At 39.8% G+C, this 20,797-nt stretch overlaps 1 protein-coding gene across 1 annotated transcript; it reads right to left on the bottom strand.

The window, feature by feature from the left end:
* Positions 1-3,552: 3,552 nt before the first annotated feature.
* On the bottom strand, positions 3,553-5,876 carry LOC148788061 (uncharacterized). The gene is made up of 2 exons (XM_088880316.1): positions 5,573-5,876; positions 3,553-5,210 (listed from the first exon to the last, which is right to left on the bottom strand). Exons 1-2 carry the CDS (start codon positions 5,874-5,876, stop codon positions 3,553-3,555), a joined length of 1,962 nt encoding a protein of 653 aa, XP_088736442.1.
* Between the last annotated feature and the right edge of the window lie 14,921 nt (positions 5,877-20,797).

Raw genomic sequence — 20,797 nt, 5'->3', positions numbered from 1 at the left:
TTCCCAGAGGGACGACTCACCACACAATCACTATACAGACTTTTATGCCCACCTGGACCAAAAGTAGGATGGTCTTCACTACTATCAGGTTCATTGAAGATCCCCAGACATAATTTCATCCTTTGGTTAGCAATTCAGGAGAAGCTACCGACTACCGATAAAGCTTGGATGACCCACTTAGGTGGATGTATCCTTTGTGATGAGGGTACAACGGAGACACACACTCACATGCTCTTCCGATGTCAATATAGCAGAAGATGCCTTGCAGCTGTACGCCAACATATTCGATTCTCTTGGCCCAATCGCGAGTGGAAAAGAGACGTGGAATGGGCGTCGAGGAAGTGGAGGGGAAAGCATATCGTTAATATTGCTTATCGAGCCTTACTTAGTGCATACATATACCACATCTGGCGAGAGAGGAACCTGAGATGCTTTGAACACACCCAACGGCCGGAACGTGTATTAGCTACCTGCATAGTTGGTGATGTTAGATAGAGAATACATAGTATTAATCTATCATGTTCAATTAGCACATGTGCGCTCTATAGACTTTGGCGTATCCTTTGGTCTGTCGAGGAGACACCACTTGATTGTTGTACTGTACTCCTTTTTATTTAATGAAACTTACCTTTACCCTAAAACTGTGCAAAACAACTATATTTTGAACGTTTTCAGAATTCGACGAAACTTGAGCCAAACGTTGGTCTAGACCCAAGAATTTGTGTGGTAGATTTGCTAAGCGTGATAATAATACAAGTTTGTATAAATGGGTAACAAACTTGCTATAATAAAATCGTGCAAAACAACTAAATTTTGAACGTTCTCAGAATTCGACGAAACTTTATCCAAACGTTGGTCTAGACCAAAGAATTTCTGTGGTAAATTTGCTAAGCGTAATAATAACTACAAGTTTGTATAAAAGGAAAACAATCTTGCTTTAATAAACCGTGCAAAACAGCTATATTTTGAACGTTTTCAGAATTCGACGAAACTTGACCCAAATGTCGGTCTAGACCAAAGAATTTGTGTGGTAAGTTTGCTAAGCGTAATAATAACTACAAGTTTGTATAAAAGGGAATAAAACTTGATTTGATAAAACTGTGCAAAACAACTATATTTTGAACGTTTTCAGAATTCGACGAAACTTGACTCAAACGTTAGTTTAGACCAAAGGATTTGTGTGGTAAATTTGCTAAGCATAATAATAACTACAAGTTTGTATAAAAGGGAAACAAACCTGCTTTAATAAAACTGTGCAAAACAACTATATTTTGAACGTTTTCAGAATTCGACGAAACTTGACCCAAACGTTGGTCTAGACCCAAGAATTTGTGTGGTAGATTTGCTAAGCGTGATAATAATACAAGTTTTTATAAATGGGTAACAAACTTGCTATAATAAAATCGTGCAAAACAACTAAATTTTGAACGTTCTCAGAATTCGACGAAACTTTATCCAAACGTTGGTCTAGACCAAAGAATTTCTGTGGTAAATTTGCTAAGCGTAATAATAACTACAAGTTTGTATAAAAGGAAAACAAACTTGCTTTAATAACCGTGCAAAACAGCTATATTTTGAATATTTTCAGAATTCGACGAAACATAACCCATATACAAACTTGCTTTATAAAAATCGTGCAAAATAGCTATATTTTGAACGTTTTTAGAATTCGACGAAACTTGACCCAAACGTTGGTCTAGACCAAAGAATTTGAGTGGTAAATTTTCTAAGTGTAATAATAACTACAAGTATGAATAAAAGGGAAACAAACTTTTTTTTTTTTTGGGGTAAGTGTAATTTTCATTAAAATAAAGAGAGAAGTATAGTACAACAATGTCCCTCATTAGGCGTTTCCCTCGACAGGCCAAGGGATACGCCACAGTCTATACAAGGCACATGTGCTAATAGAGCTAGGTAGCTTAATACTGAGTATACGTTGCCGAACATCTTCTACTATTAAGTTGGCCACTACACTCGGTGGTCTCTCCTCGTGTTCAAACCGTCTCCGGTTTCTCTCCCTCCAAATATGGTAAACACAAGATCCTAGCAGGCATCGGTAGGACATATTGATGATGTGCTTCCCACGCCATTTTCTTGCACCCCATTCAACATCTCTGACCCAATCCCTATTAGGCCACTGGAATCGTACAATGCGCCGAATACTACTGAGGCATCTTCTACTGAATTTGCAGTGGAAAAACAGGTGGTTATGTGACTCCACCATGTCTTCATTGCACAGCATGCAGCACCCAAGATGGGAGAGCCATGGTTTATCTGTCGTTGCTAGCTTCTCCAGGATAGCTAGCCAAAGGATAAACAAATGTCGCGGGATCTTCAAAGAACCCGAAAGTAGTGAAATCCAACCTACTTTCGGTCCTGCTGGTATCATAGCCCGATAGAACTCCTGGGTGGTGGGTTTCCCACTCGAACCCTTCCATATAATACGATCTGTACCCCCATGGATTCGAGGCAGCACGTGTGTAATCTCCACATATTCCATGTCCGTAATCAATGGCCAGTGCCAATGGCCCACATAGATAACCGAGCACAACTTGGTAGACTCATGCAATCCCAGACTGTTGGGTCCCCGCGGAAATCTGTCGAAGAGGGGCCCAAGGTGATGCCAGGGATCCTTCCATAAGAAAAATTCATTCCCATTGCCAATACGATATTCCACCACTGAGCGTAACCAACCTCTCAATCGCAAAATTTTTCTCCATCCCCATGGCCCACTATTCTCCGGGATAGTCCATATTGAATCATCTCGTAGGCGGCTATGTCGCAACCACTCGACCCAGATAGAAGTCCTATCACATCGGATGACTTCACTGAGCTTTTTGCACATCAATGCTCGATTAAGGGTACTCATATCCTTAAGGCCAAGGCCTCCCTCCTCTTTTGGTTTGCAAATCTCCTTCCATGCAACTTTAGGGTATCCACTATTTCCCGTACCTCTCCATAAGAAGACTCGCAATCTCTTCTCAATGTCTTTAATGATCCTTTTTGGCAGAATAAATGCCGAAGCCCAATAGACACCCAGAGCCATAAGGACAGATTTAATGATTTGTACCCTGCCCGCATATGACAGTGCCAATCCCTCCCAAGCATTGATACGTGTATCGATCTTGTTCAGTAATGGTTGGCAGTCGGCGATAGTTAATCGAGAAGAGATCAATGGTAGACCCAAATACCTCATCGGTAAGTGGCCTTCCTGAAACCCTAACACCGAAAGCAATTCCTCTCGTATATTTTGGGCTGAACGGGATATAATGATATGGCTTTTTTCAACATTGAGTCTTAGCCCAGACCAATCAGCAAATCTATCCAATCCGGATTTGAAGACCCGAACAGATTCAGTATTGGCTCGGCAGAATAGGAGTAAGTCATCAGCGAACCCCAGTTGGAAGAGTCTAAGATCGGCACACTTCCAGTGGAATGCGAAGTTCATGTCCTTCTCGATCAGCTGTAGAATTCCCATGTGTAGAACCTCCATCACAAGGACGAATAGATATGGCGATAAGGGGTCGCCCTGTCGAAGCCCTCTGGCACCCGCTAACCATGTGGCTTTCCGTTCATCCCTACCGGAAAGGATGGTGAGCTGATACACTCCTCAATCCATCGACTGAATATCTCTGGGAAGCCAAATAACTGAAGCACCGATAGCAAGAAATCCCACTCGACAGTGTCATACGCCTTTCGGATATCAACTTTCAAAGCACATCTCGGTGGGAGTCGGGTCTGATTATAACCAGTGAAGAGTTCCTGTGCTAACATAACATTGTCCCCTATGCTCCGGCCAGGGACAAACGCTGCTTGGCAGGGGCTGATAATCTTGTCCAAAACCACACTCAATTTTTGGACAATAAGTTTAGCAATGATTTTATAAAGAACGTTACAGCAGGAGATAGGGCGAAAATCTGCGACAGACGTGGGAGAGTGTACCTTGGGGATAACCGTCAATATTGTGCTATTAATCTGCTTAAGAAGCTTCCCCGTAGAAAAGAACTCCAGGACTGCCTTCGTTACCTCATGTCCCACCACCGGCCAGGCGTTTTTATAGAATCCTGATGAATACCCATCAGGTCCAGGTGCTTTATCCTCGCCGATGTCGAAAACAGCTTTTTTTATATCCTCTGCACTGAATGGTTCCAGTAGGTGGCCTGCCTCCTCAGTTGTTATGATATGCCTCGCCCAAGGCCTAAGAAACCGAAGGTCCATCACCCTCTGACGCCTGTCTCCCCCTAGCAAGGACTGATAGTAGGAGATAAATTCATGTATGACTGCATTTGGTTCCGTGATTGTAATTCCTTGGGCATCATTAATTTGCAAGATTCGTCTAGCTGTCCGTCTTTGGGCAATTTTACGAAAGAATACTCTGGAACACTGATCACCACCCTTCATCCATTCCATCTTTGCCCTCTGTTGTAGCATGATCTTCTCCAATTCGGCCGCCTTTGCATACACAAGCCGACTGCAGTGCTCCAACAGAAGAAATAGCTCATCTTGTCTGTGTGAGCTTACCAATACCTGGGCTTGCTCCAGGAACCCCCTTGCCAGCTCAACATTATGGGAGATATCCCCTTTTTTTCTCCTCTGTTCTCGAAGAAGAGGTTTGAGTGCCTTGAGTTTGCGGGTGACTGAGAAAATAGGCACTCCCATTATTTGATGTTGCCATATACTCTGCACGGTAGGAATAAACTCTGGTGAGAGAGTAAGGAAGTTGTCAAACCGGAACATACCTCCAAATCGCTGCTGATTATCCCCATTAATCACCATCGGCGAGTGATCCGATGTCCGTGGTGTGAGGCATTGATAGAACACTGATGGAAACCGCATAGTCCATGTATCATTGGTTAGTAGACGATCAAGTCGCTTCCACAAGTTGCGAGGGCCAGCACTTCGGTTATGCCATGTGTACCATTCACCCTGCATCGGTAATGGTAAAAGCGCAGTATTCTGTAGGCACGTATTAAACTCCTCCATCGCCACCCTTATATCTCCCGACGTACCACAGACCTCACTGAGATCCCTGACTGCATTGAAGTCACCCCCTACCAGCCAGGGCTCGTCCGCGTGTTCATGTGCCAATGTTTCCAGTGTAGTCCATAAGTTCCTACGATCAATCATCTCAGAGGCACCATAAACGACAGTAATAATGATCGATTCACTACCAGCCCTTGTAATAACACGACAATGCATAAATTGATTCCCTGAATCAAGTATATGGACATCAACAATATTTGCATCCCACGCTACCCAAATACGGTTACCCACAGATGCATAATCAACAAACCATTTCCAATGAGGAAGCAAAAACGACTGAATATTCAAAGCATTATTGATACGAACACGAGTTTCTAATATGCCAATAAAATGTAACCTGTATTTCGAGACTAGCTCCTTTACTGCGAGCTGATGGTCTCTTTTATTCAGCCCCCGGACGTTCCATACTGCTATGTTCAACATGGGTCACTACTAGAGGGGTTGCATGTGTTAGGACCCCTAGTAATTTCATCTGCGTCATCAAGTAAATTCAATGCCTCAAATGGATTATAGATAACTACTTCCTTACCTTTCTCTTTATTTGATGACGTTTCTCGTTCTTCCTGTCCAACACCATGATTTTTCTTTTGTACTTTATCCACCTCAACTACAAACTTATGTTTCTTTTGTTGCTCCTTGGGAGGTGGAGGAGGGATGGTGGTTTTAGGTACATACACTTTAACCGGCGGCTTTGTATGTTTCTGAGTTTTTTGTATCGAGCAATCCTTCACCGAGTGACCCAGTGTTAGGCATCCTGTACATTTAGGGGGGAGCCATTCATACTCAATATCAATCTTGCATGGGGTTTCCCCACCCTCCTCATCTGGCGTCATTATAATAATATGATTTGGTAATGTCTGATTAACATCGATCATTACGCATACACGAGCGAAATCCAGTCTCGTGCATGCCCTCGTTATTGCATCAGGGTATAAAGGCTTACCCACACCACTCGCTACAATACTCAATCCGTCCGTCGTCCAGAATTCCATAGGGAGGTGTCTCATTTTTATCCATACTGGCACTTGTGTATGCTTCAATTTTCTCATAACCATACCAGGTTCCCATTTTTGTAAAACTATCGGTTGTCCCTGGAATAGCCACGGTCCTCCTTCTATAATTTCCTCCATATCAATTTCAGATTTAAATTGAAAGAAGAAGAAGCCATTATCAGTTGCAGTGACTTCTCGTAACGCCGGCCAAATGGAATGGGCAAATTCCTTCAAGTGATAATAATACGGTCTTTTTCCCAAAAGGTATCCTACTGCCGTAGTTTGCCATCTTTTTTACCCATCTCGTATATTTTCTAAAGATGGTCGAACAATAATCTCCCCGTTTTGTCTCGTTGGGGCTATGTAATTTAACGTGTTTCGAGATGAATTGTTAAATGCATCGGCAATTTTATCATCAACAATTCCTTTTGAATTAGTATTCAATGGAATATTCCGAATAAATAACGGAACATGTACAGTTTTTCTCCCAATATTGCTGTTTTTTTCCATTGCAGAGATGATGTCATGCCCCATGTCAGCAGAGATGACATCAGCAGCAAGGTCATTGCTTACATCAGTAGGGTATTCAGGGCTTACGTCAGCACCTGCGTCAGCAAAAGTCAGCATCGCCGGAACTGCGTTTTTACCCTCAGTCATCGGCCGGAGATCTGCTGTTTTGGTCGGAACAGTACCAGAACCCAAGATAACATGTCTGTTCCTCATTTCCGTGTCTGTCCGGTCAACAATCTCGCCGGAAAACCGAAATCCCGTCGAAGAAATTCCATCCCTGATCGCAGTAGTTGTTTCTTGAGTTTGGATCCTTGTCGCCGGAAGACGAATGTTCCTGATGGCTTTGCGTATCCCTCGAACCAGAGGAGGTTCTGTTATCGGCTTCGGTGACGGAAGTCTGTTCGTATCTTTCTCCTTTCCAAATCGCGTCTTCCATTTTGTTTGCAAATCTTCTAGTGCTTTTAGCGATTCAATATCACCAGTATCTATAACAGTGCGTGCTAACCGAATGAACTCACCCATATTAAACGTACCTGGTCGTCGTCCGCCATTGGTGTTCATCAAGGGTGCGCCGCCAAACCCTAGTTTTGGGCGGCGCATCAGTTCGCCATCGTTAACAGCCAAGTTTGAATCTTTTTTGGTTGGCATGGTTTCGCCGTCCTCAGATCTCTCAGTACCATCATCAGCCATGCCTAATCTGTTCGGAATCGATTCATCTTCCATGGGCGTCTTTTCTTCTTCCCCGTCTGCGCGAAAGTCTAGTTTTTGAAGTTGACGAACAAGCGGCTAGATCTGCTGCTTTCCCAATCAGGTTATTCTCCTTATCATCTCTGTTCAATTCCAGTATGTATACTCGCCGGTCATCTTCTCCGATCCATTCTCGTTCATTGGCGACTTTTCGGTTTCCATGTGAGAGTCGCGATTTTCGCCGGAGAACTGATATAAATCCGATGCCTTTCGCCGGCCATCCACTACTTCTTCGTCGGTCGGAGTCCCATCATCGTCGCCGGCGGTTGGATGATTTGAATCGGCTGTTGTGTGTGTTTGTGGATGTGTGTAAGTGTGTGTTAGGCTAGAGAGAGAGTTTTTAGAGAGAGAATTTTTTCTATCCATTATTTTTCAAATAACTACAAGTTAAACAACAGGGAAACAAACTTGCTCTTATAAAACCATGCAAAACAGCTAAATATTGAATATTCTATGAATTTAACGAAACTTGACCCAAACGTTGGTCTAGACCCAAGAATTTATGTGGTAGATTTGCTAAGCGTGATAATAATTACAAGTTTGTATAAATGGGTAACAAACTTTCTATAATAAAACCGTGCAAAACAACTAAATTTTGAACGTTCTCAGAATTCGACGAAACTTGACCCAAATGTCGGTCTAGACCAAAGAATTTGTGTGGTAAGTTTGCTAAGCGTAATAATAACTACATGTTTGTATAAAAGGGAATAAAACTTGCATTAATAAAACTGTGCAAAACAACTATATTTTGAACGTTTTCAGAATTCGACGAAACTTGACCCAAACGTTGGTCTAGACCAAAGGATTTGTGTGGTAAATTTGCTAAGCATAATAATAATTACAAGTTTGTATAAAAGGGAAACAAACTTGCTTTAATAAACCGTGCAAAACAGCTATATTTTGAACGTTTTCAGAATTCGATGAAACTTGACCCAAATGTCGGTCTATACCAAAGAATTTGTGTGGTAAGTTTGCAAAGCGTAATAATAACTACAAGTTTGTATAAAAGGGAATAAAACTTGCTTTAATAAAACTGTGCAAAACAACTATATTTTGAACGTTTTCAGAATTCGACGAAACTTGACCCAAACGTTGGTCTAGACCAAAGGATTTGTGTGGTAAATTTGCTAAGCATAATAATAACTACAAGTTTGTATAAAAGGGAAACAAACTTGTTTTAATAAAACTGTGCAAAACAACTATATTTTGAACGTTTTCAAAATTCGACGAAACTTGACCCAAACGTTGGTCTAGACCAAAGGATTTGTGTGGTAAATTTGGTATGCGTAATAATAACTACAAATTAGTGTAAAAGGAAAACAAACTTGTTTTAATAAAACCGTGCAAAACAGCCATATTTTGAACGTTTTTAGAATTCGACGAAACTTGATCCAAACGTTGGTCTAGACCAAAGAATTTGAGTGGTAAATTTTCTAAGTGTAATAATAACTACAAGTTTGAATAAAAGGGAAACAAACTTGCTCTTATAAAACCATGCAAAACAGCTAAATATTGAATATTCTATGAATTTGACGAAACTTGACCCAAACGTTGGTCTAGACCCAAGAATTTGTGTGGTAGATTTGTTAGGCGTGATAATAATTACAAGTTTGTATAAATGGGTAACAAACTTGCTATAATAAAACCATGCAAAACAACTAAATTTTGAACGTTCTCAGAATTCGACGAAACTTGACCCAAATGTCGATCTAGACCAAAGAATTTGTGTGGTAAGTTTGTTAAGCGTAATAATAACTACAAGTTTGTATAAAAGGGAATAAAACTTGCTTTAATAAAACTGTGCAAAACAACTATATTTTGAACGTTTTCAAAATTCGACGAAACTTGACCCAAACGTTGGTCTAGACCAAAGGATTTGTGTGGTAAATTTGCTAAGCATAATAATAACTACAAGTTTGTATAAAAGGAAAACAAACTTGCTTTAATAACCGTGCAAAACAGCTATATTTTGAATATTTTCAGAATTCGACGAAACATAACCCATATACAAATTTGCTTTATAAAAATCGTGCAAAATAGCTATATTTTGAACGTTTTTAGAATTCGACGAAACTTGATCCAAACGTTGGTCTAGACCAAAGAATTTGAGTGGTAAATTTTCTAAGTGTAATAATAACTACAAGTTTGAATAAAAGGGAAACAAACTTGCTCTTATAAAACCATGCAAAACAGCTAAATATTGAATATTCTATGAATTTGACGAAACTTGACCCAAACGTTGGTCTAGACCCAAGAATTTGTGTGGTAGATTTGCTAGGCGTGATAATAATTACAAGTTTGTATAAATGGGTAACAAACTTGCTATAATAAAACCGTGCAAAACAACTAAATTTTGAACGTTCTCAGAATTCGACGAAACTTGACCCAAATGTCGGTCTAGACCAAAGAATTTGTGTGGTAAGTTTGTTAAGCGTAATAATAACTACAAGTTTGTATAAAAGGGAATAAAACTTGCTTTAATAAAACTGTGCAAAACAACTATATTTTGAACGTTTTCAGAATTCGACGAAACTTGACCCAAACGTTGGTCTAGACCAAAGGATTTGTGTGGTAAATTTGTTAAGCATAATAATAACTACAAGTTTGTATAAAAGGGAAACAAACCTGCTTTAATAAAACTGTGCAAAACATTCAAGTAGTTATTGATGAGGGACAATGGCAGTGGCCTTTTATAACTGATTTGGAATGTATGGAGATCATTTACACATTACCTCAGATTCACGGAGGGGAAGACAGGATGAACTGGAGATTCCCAGAGGGACGACTCACCACACAATCACTATACAGACTTTTCTGCCCACCTGGACCAAAAGTAGGATTGTCTTCACTACTATCAGGTTCATTGAAGACCCCCAGACATAATTTCACCTTTGGTTAGCAATTCAGGAGAAGCTACCGACTACCGATAAAGCTTGGATGACCCACTTAGGTGGATGTATCCTTTGTGATGAGGGTACAACGGAGACACACACTCACATGTTCTTCCGATGTCAATATAGCAGAAGATGCCTTGCAGCTGCACGCCAACATATTCGACTCTCTTGGCCCAATCGCGAGTGGAAAAGAGACATGGAATGGGCGTCGAGAAGTGGAGGGGAAAGCATATCGTTAATATTGCTTATCGAGCCTTACTTAGTGCATGCATATACCACATCTGGCGAGAGAGGAACCTGAGTCGCTTTGAACACACCCAACGGCCGGAACGTGTATTAGCTACCTGCATAGTTGATGATGTTAGATAGAGAATACTTAGTATTAATCTATCATGTTCAATTAGCACATGTGCGCTCTATAGACTTTGGCGTATCCCTTGGTCTGTCGAGGGAGACACCACTTGATTGTTGTACTATACTCCTTTTTATTTAATGAATCTTACCTTTACCCTAAAACTGTGCAAAACAACTATATTTTGAACGTTTTCAGAATTCGACGAAACTTGAGCCAAACGTTGGTCTAGACCCAAGAATTTGTGTGGTAGATTTGCTAAGCGTGATAATAATACAAGTTTGTATAAATGGGTAACAAACTTGCTATAATAAAATCGTGCAAAACAACTAAATTTTGAACGTTCTCAGAATTCGACTAAACTTTATCCAAACGTTGGTCTAGACCAAAGAATTTCTGTGGTAAATTTGCTAAGCGTAATAATAACTACAAGTTTGTATAAAAGGAAAGCAATATTGCTTTAATAAACCGTGCAAAACAGCTATATTTTGAACGTTTTCAGAATTCGACGAAACTTGACCCAAATGTCGGTCTAGACCAAAGAATTTGTGTGGTAGGTTTGCTAAGCGTAATAATAACTACAAGTTTGTATAAAACGGAATAAAACTTGATTTAATAAAACTGTGCAAAACAACTATATTTTGAACGTTTTCAGAATTCGACGAAACTTGACCCAAACGTTAGTTTAGACCAAAGGATTTGTCTGGTAAATTTGCTAAGCATAATAATAACTACAAGTTTGTATAAAAGGGAAACAAACCTGCTTTAATAAAACTGTGCAAAACAACTATATTTTGAACGTTTTCAGAATTCGACGAAACTTGACCCAAACGTTGGTCTAGACCCAAGAATTTGTGTGGTAGATTTGCTAAGCGTGATAATAATACAAGTTTTTATAAATGGGTAACAAACTTGCTATAATAAAATCGTGCAAAACAACTAAATTTTGGACGTTCTCAGAATTCGACGAAACTTTATCCAAACGTTGGTCTAGACCAAAGAATTTCTGTGGTAAATTTGCTAAGCGTAATAATAACTACAAGTTTTTATAAAAGGAAAACAAACTTGCTTTAATAACCGTGCAAAACAGCTATATTTTGAATATTTTCAGAATTCGACGAAACATAACCCATATACAAACTTGCTTTATAAAAATCGTGCAAAATAGCTATATTTTGAACGTTTTTAGAATTCGACGAAACTTGACCCAAACGTTGGTCTAGACCAAAGAATTTGAGTGGTAAATTTTCTAAGTGTAATAATAACTACAAGTATGAATAAAAGGGAAACAAACTTGCTCTTATAAAACCATGCAAAACAGCTAAATATTGAATATTCTATGAATTTGACGAAACTTGACCCAAACGTTTGTCTAGACCCAAGAATTTATGTGGTAGATTTGCTAAGCGTGATAATAATTACAAGTTTGTATAAATGGGTAACAAACTTTCTATAATAAAACCGTGCAAAACAACTAAATTTTGAACGTTCTCAGAATTCGACGAAACTTGACCCAAATGTCGGTCTAGACCAAAGAATTTGTGTGGTAAGTTTGCTAAGCGTAATAATAACTACATGTTTGTATAAAAGGGAATAAAACTTGCATTAATAAAACTGTGCAAAACAACTATATTTTGAACGTTTTCAGAATTCGACGAAACTTGACCCAAACGTTGGTCTAGACCAAAGGATTTGTGTGGTAAATTTGGTAAGCGTAATGATAACTACAAGTTTGTATAAAAGGAAAACAAACTTGTTTTAATAAAATCGTGCAGAACAGTTATATTTTGAACGTTTTTAGAATTCGACGAAATTTGATCCAAACATTGGTCTAGACCAAAGAATTTCTGTGGTAAATTTGCTAAATGTAATAATAACTACAAGTTTGTATAAAAGGAAAACAAACTTGCCTTAATAAACCGTGCAAAACAGCTATATTTTGAATATTTTCAGAATTCGACGAAACTTAACCCTTATACAAACTTGTTTTAGAAAAATCGTGCAAAACAGCTATATTTTGAACGTTTTTAGAATTCGACGAAACTTGATCCAAACGTTGGTCTAGACCAAAGGATTTGTGTGGTAAATTTGCTAAGCATAATAATAATTACAAGTTTGTATAAAAGGGAAACAAACTTGTTTTAATAAAACTGTGCAAAACAACTATATTTTGAACGTTTTCAAAATTCGACGAAACATGACCCAAACGTTGGTCTAGACCAAAGGATTTGTGTGGTAAATTTGGTATGCGTAATAATAACTACAAATTAGTGTAAAAGGAAAACAAACTTGTTTTAATAAAATCGTGCAAAACAGCCATATTTTGAACGTTTTTAGAATTCGACAAAACTTGATCCAAACGTTGGTCTAGACAAGCCCACGGAGTCTATGGAAGAGATTGGATCGGATGCTCATTAACGATAGGTGGCTTGCGAGATTTCCTTCATCGTACTATCACAGCCTTATGCCGCGGACTTCTGACCATTCGCCACTAGTAATTCATGGGGACAGGCAGCATCAAACTAGAGGTATGTTTCGTTTTAACAACTACCTAACTCTCTCGCCTGAATTTATCCCCAGCGTGCTGAATATTTGGAATCCAACAGTCATTGGGTTTCCTATGTTTGCGGTAACGCGTAAACTTAAAGCCTTGAAACCAGTCTTCAGACAACAAAGGAGGAAAAAAGGAGATTTGACACTTAATGTCACCTAGCCAAAGGATTTCTTGACGAGGCACAACACTTGGTGAGCCTAGATAGATAGAATTAGGCTTTTTTACAACTGGAACACTGCTGTCGCCTTGTTTATGCAAAAGCGGTGAAGCTCGAACAAATCATGTTGCAACAACGAGCCAAGATGCAATGGATGAAGGGAGGCGACCAATGCTCCCGGATTTTCTTTCGTAAAATTGCTCAGAGGAGGGTGGCGAGGAGGATAATGCAGATCAATGATGATAATGGGACCACCCACACGGATTCAGGAGAGATTACCAATGAATTTGTCCGTTACTACCAAAATCTCTTAGGTGGTAACAGACGACAACTACCGTTGGATATTCGCTTTCTTAGACCGTGGGCACAACATGTACTTACTACTGAGGAGGCAGGCCAATTAATATTGGCGTTCAGCCCAGAAGATGTGAAGCAGGCAGTATTTGACATTGCAGAGGACAAGGCCCCGGGACCTGATGGTTTCTCCTCAGGTTTCTTTAAAGCAGCCTGGTCAGTAGTGGGACACGAAGTTACAACGGCTGTACTGGACTTCTTTAGTACCGGGAAACTGCTTAAGCAAGTCAACTCTACACTATTGGCTCTAATTCCAAAGGTACATACTCCTATAACAGTTGGCGACTTTAGACCTATATCGTGCTGTAATGTATTATACAAAATTATTACAAAGCTAATGGTCCAACGTTTGAGTATGGTTCTGGACAAGATAATTAGCCCATGTCAGGGAGCATTCATTCCAGGACGTAGCATTGGGGACAATATAATGTTGGCACAGGAATTATTCACGGGTTATAACCAGGCGAGACTCCCCCCTCGTTGTGCACTAAAAGTTGATATAAGGAAGGCCTATGACACGGTGGAGTGGGATTTCCTATTAGCGGTCTTGCAGCTATTTGATTTCCCACCTACATTTACAAGATGGATTGAAGAATGTGTAACAACGACTTCATTCTCGATTGGGCTCAATGGAAACCATCATGGGTTCTTTACAGGAGCTCAAGGACTAAGACAAGGAGACCCTCTTTCTCCCTATCTCTTTGTTCTTGTAATGGAAGTCCTACATTTGGGATTTTTACAACTCATTGAGCAAGATGGGCAGTTCAAATATCATTGGAAATGTGAGCCGGCCAAAGTATTCCAATTGGGATTCGCAGATGACCTCCTGCTCTTCAGTAAAGCTGACTTGGCATCAATCAATGTCCTCAAGATGGGTTTGGACAGGTTTGCAGAATGGTCCGGGCTTCGGTTGAATGTTCAAAAGAGCCATGTCATTATATCCCGCTCAGCGCAAGGATGGAAGAATCAGATTTTAGAAGCTATGGGCTTCCAGGAGGGCGAACTACCAATGAGGTACTTGGGTCTCCCTTTACTCTTCTAGATTATCCATATCAGACTGTCAACCACTTTTATTGAAAATTGATGCACGCATTAATGGATGGGAGGGACTTTCATTATCTTATGCTGGACGCATACAGATCATTAAGTCTGTATTATCAGCACTGAGCTTGTACTGGGCATCTGCATTTATATTACCAAAGGCTGTTATTAAACAAATAGAGAAACGCCTTAGAACATTTCTGTGGAAAGGCAATTCTACATCAGGTTATGCCAAGGTGGCGTGGAAAGATGTGTGCAAACCGATTATGGAAGGAGGCCAGGGAATTAAGGATATTGGAATCCTTAATCGTGCATTAATGGCAAAGAAGTTATGTGATGTTATCAGATGTGACCGAACATCCATATGGGTTGACTGGTTGCAGCATGGGCGACTACGAAATACCTCTATTTGCACAGTTGACGAGAAGGGAGGATCATGGGGATGGCGCAAGCTGCTCCGGCTCCGCACCTCCATCCAACCTATGACGGAGTTTATTATTGGAGATGGGAGGACATTTTATTTGTGGAAGGATCCATGGCACCAATTGGGCCCACTTATCTCTAGATTACCACGGGCACCAAGCCTTATTGGACTTGGGATTTCCACCAAGCTCCAAGCAGTCATTGATGAGGGGCAATGGCAGTGGCCTTTTATTTCTGATATGGAATGTATGGAGATCATCTATACTCTGCCTCAGATCCATGGAGGGGAGGATAGGATCAAATGGCGGTTTCCAGAGGGACGACCCACCACACAAGCCCTGTATCGGCTTTTCTGTCCACCTGGACCGAAAGTAGGTTGGACTTCACTACTTTCGGGTTCCTTGAAGATCCCCCGACATACCTTCATCCTATGGTTAGCCATTCAGGAAAAGCTACCGACGACAGACAAACCATGGTTAAATCATTTGGGTGGATGCATCCTTTGTAACGATGATATTGCGGAGACACACACTCACTTGTTCTTCCGATGTCGATTCAATAGAAGATGCCTTACAGCTGTTCGTGAACAGATCCAATTTGCTTGGCCCAATCGCGAATGGGCAAGAGACGTGGAATGGGCATCGAGGAAGTGGAGGGGAAAACATATTGTTAATGTAGCATACCGAGCATTACTTGGTGCATGCATATACCATATCTGGCGAGAGAGAAACCTAAGACGATTTGAGCAGACCCATCGGCCGGCACATGTATTAGCTTTGTGTATCTTAGATGACATTAGACAGCGGATACTTAGTATTAATCTTTCATGGTCAATTAGTACATATGCACTATATAGACTGTGGCACATCCCTTGGCCTGTCGGGGGAGAATCCACATGATTGTTGTACTATTCTTTTTAATTAATGAAAATTACATTTACCCCCAAAAACGTTGGTCTAGACCAAAGATTTGAGTGGTAAATTTTCTAAGTGTAATAATAACTACAAGTTTGAATAAAAGGGAAACAAACTTGCTCTTATAAAACCATGCAAAACAGCTAAATATTGAATATTCTATGAATTTGACAAAACTTGACCCAAACGTTGGTCTAGACCCAAGAATTTGTGTGGTAGATTTGCTAGGCGTGATAATAATTACAAGTTTGTATAAATGGGTAACAAACTTGCTATAATAAAACCGTGCAAAACAACTAAATTTTGAACGTTCTCAGAATTCGACGAAACTTGACCCAAATGTCGGTCTAGACCAAAGAATTTGTGTGGTAAGTTTGTTAAGCGTAATAATAACTACAAGTTTGTATAAAAGGGAATAAAACTTGCTTTGATAAAACTGTGCAAAACAACTATATTTTGAACGTTTTCAGAATTCGACGAAACTTGACCCAAACGTTGGTCTAGACCAAAGGATTTGTGTCGTAAATTTGTTAAGCATAATAATAACTACAAGTTTGTATAAAAGGGATACAAACCTGCTTTAATAAAACTGTGCAAAACATTCAAGTAGTTATTGATGAGGGACAATGGCAGTGGCCTTTTATAACTGATTTGGAATGTATGGAGATCATTTACACATTACCTCAGATTCACGGAGGGGAAGATAGGATGAACTGGAGATTCCCAGAGGGACAACTCACCACACAATCACTATACAGACTTTTCTGCCCACCTGGACCAAAAGTAGGATTGTCTTCACTACTATCAGGTTCATTGAAGATCCCCAGACATAATTTCATCCTTTGGTTAGCAATTCAGGAGAAGCTACCGACTGCCGATAAAGCTTGGATGACCCACTTAGGTGGATGTATCCTTTGTGATGAGGGTACAACAGAAACACACACTCACATGTTCTTCCGATGTCAATATAGCAGAAGATGCCTTGCAGCTGTACGCCAACATATTCGATTCTCTTGGCCCAATAGCGAGTGGAAAAGAGACGTGGAATGGGCGTCGAGAAGTGGAGGGGAAAGCATATCGTTAATATTGCTTATCGAGCCTTACTTAGTGCATGCATATACCACATCTGGCGAGAGAGGAACCTGAGACGCTTTGAACACACCCAACGGCCGGAACGTGTATTAGCTACCTGCATAGTTGATGATGTTAGATAGAGAATACTTAGTATTAATCTATCATGTTCAATTAGCACATGTGCGCTCTATAAACTTTGGCGTATCCCTTGGTCTGTCGATGGAGACACCACTTGATTGTTGTACTATACTCCTTTTTATTTAATGAAACTTACCTTTACCCTAAAACTGTGCAAAACAACTATATTTTGAACGTTTTTAGAATTCGACGAAACTTGAGCCAAACGTTGGTCTAGACCCAAGAATTTGTGTGGTAGATTTGCTAAGCGTGATAATAATACATGTTTGTATAAATGGGTAACAAACTTGCTATAATAAAAACGTGCAAAATAACTAAATTTTGAACGTTCTCAGAATTCGACGAAACATTATCCAAACGTTGGTCTAGACCAAAGAATTTCTGTGGTAAATTTGCTAAGCGTAATAATAACTACAAGTTTGTATAAAAGGAAAACAAACTTGCTTTAATAAACCGTGCAAAACAGCTATATTTTGAACGTTTTCAGAATTCAACGAAACTTGACCCAAATGTCGGTCTAGACCAAAGAATTTGTGTGGTAAGTTTGCTAAGCGTAATAATAACTACAAGTTTGTATAAAAGGGAATAAAACTTGTTTTAATAAAACTGTGCAAAACAACTATATTTTGAACGTTTTCAGAATTCGACGAAACTTGACCCAAACGTTGGTCTAGACCAAAGGATTTGTGTGGTAAATTTGCTAAGCATAATAATAACTACAAGTTTGTATAAATGGGAAACAAACCTGCTTTAATAAAACTGTGCAAAACATTCAAGTAGTTATTGATGAGGGACAATGGCAGTGGCCTTTTATAACTGATTAGAAATGTATGGAGATCATTTACACATTACCTCAGATTCACAGAGGGGAAGACAGGATCAACTGGAGATTCCCAGAGGGACGACTCACCACACAATCACTATACAGACTTTTATGCCCACCTGGACCAAAAGTAGGATGGTCTTCACTACTATCAGGTTCATTGAAGATCCCCAGACATAATTTCATCCTTTGGTTAGCAATTCAGGAGAAGCTACCGACTACCGATAAAGCTTGGATGACCCACTTAGGTGGATGTATCCTTTGTGATGAGGGTACAACGGAGACACACACTCACATGCTCTTCCGATGTCAATATAGCAGAAGATGCCTTGCAGCTGTACGCCAACATATTCGATTCTCTTGGCCCAATCGCGAGTGGAAAAGAGACGTGGAATGGGCGTCGAGGAAGTGGAGGGGAAAGCATATCGTTAATATTGCTTATCGAGCCTTACTTAGTGCATACATATACCACATCTGGCGAGAGAGGAACCTGAGATGCTTTGAACACACCCAACGGCCGGAACGTGTATTAGCTACCTGCATAGTTGGTGATGTTAGATAGAGAATACATAGTATTAATCTATCATGTTCAATTAGCACATGTGCGCTCTATAGACTTTGGCGTATCCTTTGGTCTGTCGAGGAGACACCACTTGATTGTTGTACTGTACTCCTTTTTATTTAATGAAACTTACCTTTACCCTAAAACTGTGCAAAACAACTATATTTTGAACGTTTTCAGAATTCGACGAAACTTGAGCCAAACGTTGGTCTAGACCCAAGAATTTGTGTGGTAGATTTGCTAAGCGTGATAATAATACAAGTTTGTATAAATGGGTAACAAACTTGCTATAATAAAATCATGCAAAACAACTAAATTTTGAACGTTCTCAGAATTCGACGAAACTTTATCCAAACGTTGGTCTAGACCAAAGAATTTCTGTGGTAAATTTGCTAAGCGTAATAATAACTACAAGTTTGTATAAAAGGAAAACAATCTTGCTTTAATAAACCGTGCAAAACAGCTATATTTTGAACGTTTTCAGAATTCGACGAAACTTGACCCAAATGTCGGTCTAGACCAAAGAATTTGTGTGGTAAGTTTGCTAAGCGTAATAATAACTACAAGTTTGTATAAAAGGGAATAAAACTTGATTTGATAAAACTGTGCAAAACAACTATATTTTGAACGTTTTCAGAATTCGACGAAACTTGACTCAAACGTTAGTTTAGACCAAAGGATTTGTGTGGTAAATTTGCTAAGCATAATAATAACTACAAGTTTGTATAAAAGGGAAACAAACCTGCTTTAATAAAACTGTGCAAAACAACTATATTTTGAACGTTTTCAGAATTCGACGAAACTTGACCCAAACGTTGGTCTAGACCCAAGAATTTGTGTGGTAGATTTGCTAAGCGTGATAATAATACAAGTTTTTATAAATGGGTAACAAACTTGCTATAATAAAATCGTGCAAAACAACTAAATTTTGAACGTTCTCAGAATTCGACGAAACTTTATCCAAACGTTGGTCTAGACCAAAGAATTTCTGTGGTAAATTTGCTAAGCGTAATAATAACTACAAGTTTGTATAAAAGGAAAACAAACTTGCTTTAATAACCGTGCAAAACAGCTATATTTTGAATATTTTCAGAATTCGACGAAACATAACCCATATACAAACTTGCTTTATAAAAATCGTGCAAAATAGCTATATTTTGAACGTTTTTAGAATTCGACGAAACTTGACCCAAACGTTGGTCTAGACCAAAGAATTTGAGTGGTAAATTTTCTAAGTGTAATAATAACTACAAGTATGAATAAAAGGGAAACAAACTTTTTTTTTTTTTGGGGTAAGTGTAATTTTCATTAAAATAAAGAGAGAAGTATAGTACAACAATGTCCCTCATTAGGCGTTTCCCTCGACAGGCCAAGGGATACGCCACAGTCTATACAAGGCACATGTGCTAATAGAGCTAGGTAGCTTAATACTGAGTATACGTTGCCGAACATCTTCTACTATTAAGTTGGCCACTACACTCGGTGGTCTCTCCTCGTGTTCAAACCGTCTCAGGTTTCTCTCCCTCCAAATATGGTAAACACAAGATCCTAGCAGGCATCGGTAGGACATATTGATGATGTGCTTCCCACGCCATTTTCTTGCACCCCATTCAACATCTCTGACCCAATCCCTATTAGGCCACTGGAATCGTACAATGCGCCGAATACTACTGAGGCATCTTCTACTGAATTTGCAGTGGAAAAACAGGTGGTTATGTGACTCCACCATGTCTTCATTGCACAGCATGCAGCACCCAAGATGGGAGAGCCATGGTTTATCTGTCGTTGCTAGCTTCTCCAGGATAGCTAGCCAAAGGATAAACAAATGTCGCGGGATCTTCAAAGAACCCGAAAGTAGTGAAATCCAACCTACTTTCGGTCCTGCTGGTATCATAGCCCGATAGAACTCCTGGGTGGTGGGTTTCCCACTCGAACCCTTCCATATAATACGATCTGTACCCCCATGGATTCGAGGCAGCACGTGTGTAATCTCCACATATTCCATGTCCGTAATCAATGGCCAGTGCCAATGGCCCACATAGATAACCGAGCACAACTTGGTAGACTCATGCAATCCCAGACTGTTGGGTCCCCGCGGAAATCTGTCGAAGAGGGGCCCAAGGTGATGCCAGGGATCCTTCCATAAGAAAAATTCATTCCCATTGCCAATACGATATTCCACCACTGAGCGTAACCAACCTCTCAATCGCAAAATTTTT

The sequence above is a fragment of the Sesamum indicum genome, linkage group LG5 (genome assembly GCF_026168435.1).
Source record: "Sesamum indicum cultivar Baizhima isolate 11 linkage group LG5, ASM2616843v1, whole genome shotgun sequence".
NCBI classification, from domain to species: Eukaryota; Viridiplantae; Streptophyta; class Magnoliopsida; order Lamiales; family Pedaliaceae; genus Sesamum; species Sesamum indicum.
This window is presented reverse-complemented; position numbering and strand designations above follow the sequence as displayed.

What these genes read in the sequence shown, in the direction of transcription:
- LOC148788061 (XM_088880316.1), bottom strand. Translation starts at nt 5,876, where the DNA reads ATGACGCCAGATGAGGAGGGTGGGGAAACCCCATGCAAGATTGATATT. An exon ending in GTCATCAAATAAAGAGAAAG is followed by an intron (nt 5,211 to 5,572) that starts GTAAGGAAGTAG and finishes TACTTGATTCAG; the next exon opens with GGAATCAATTTATGCATTGT.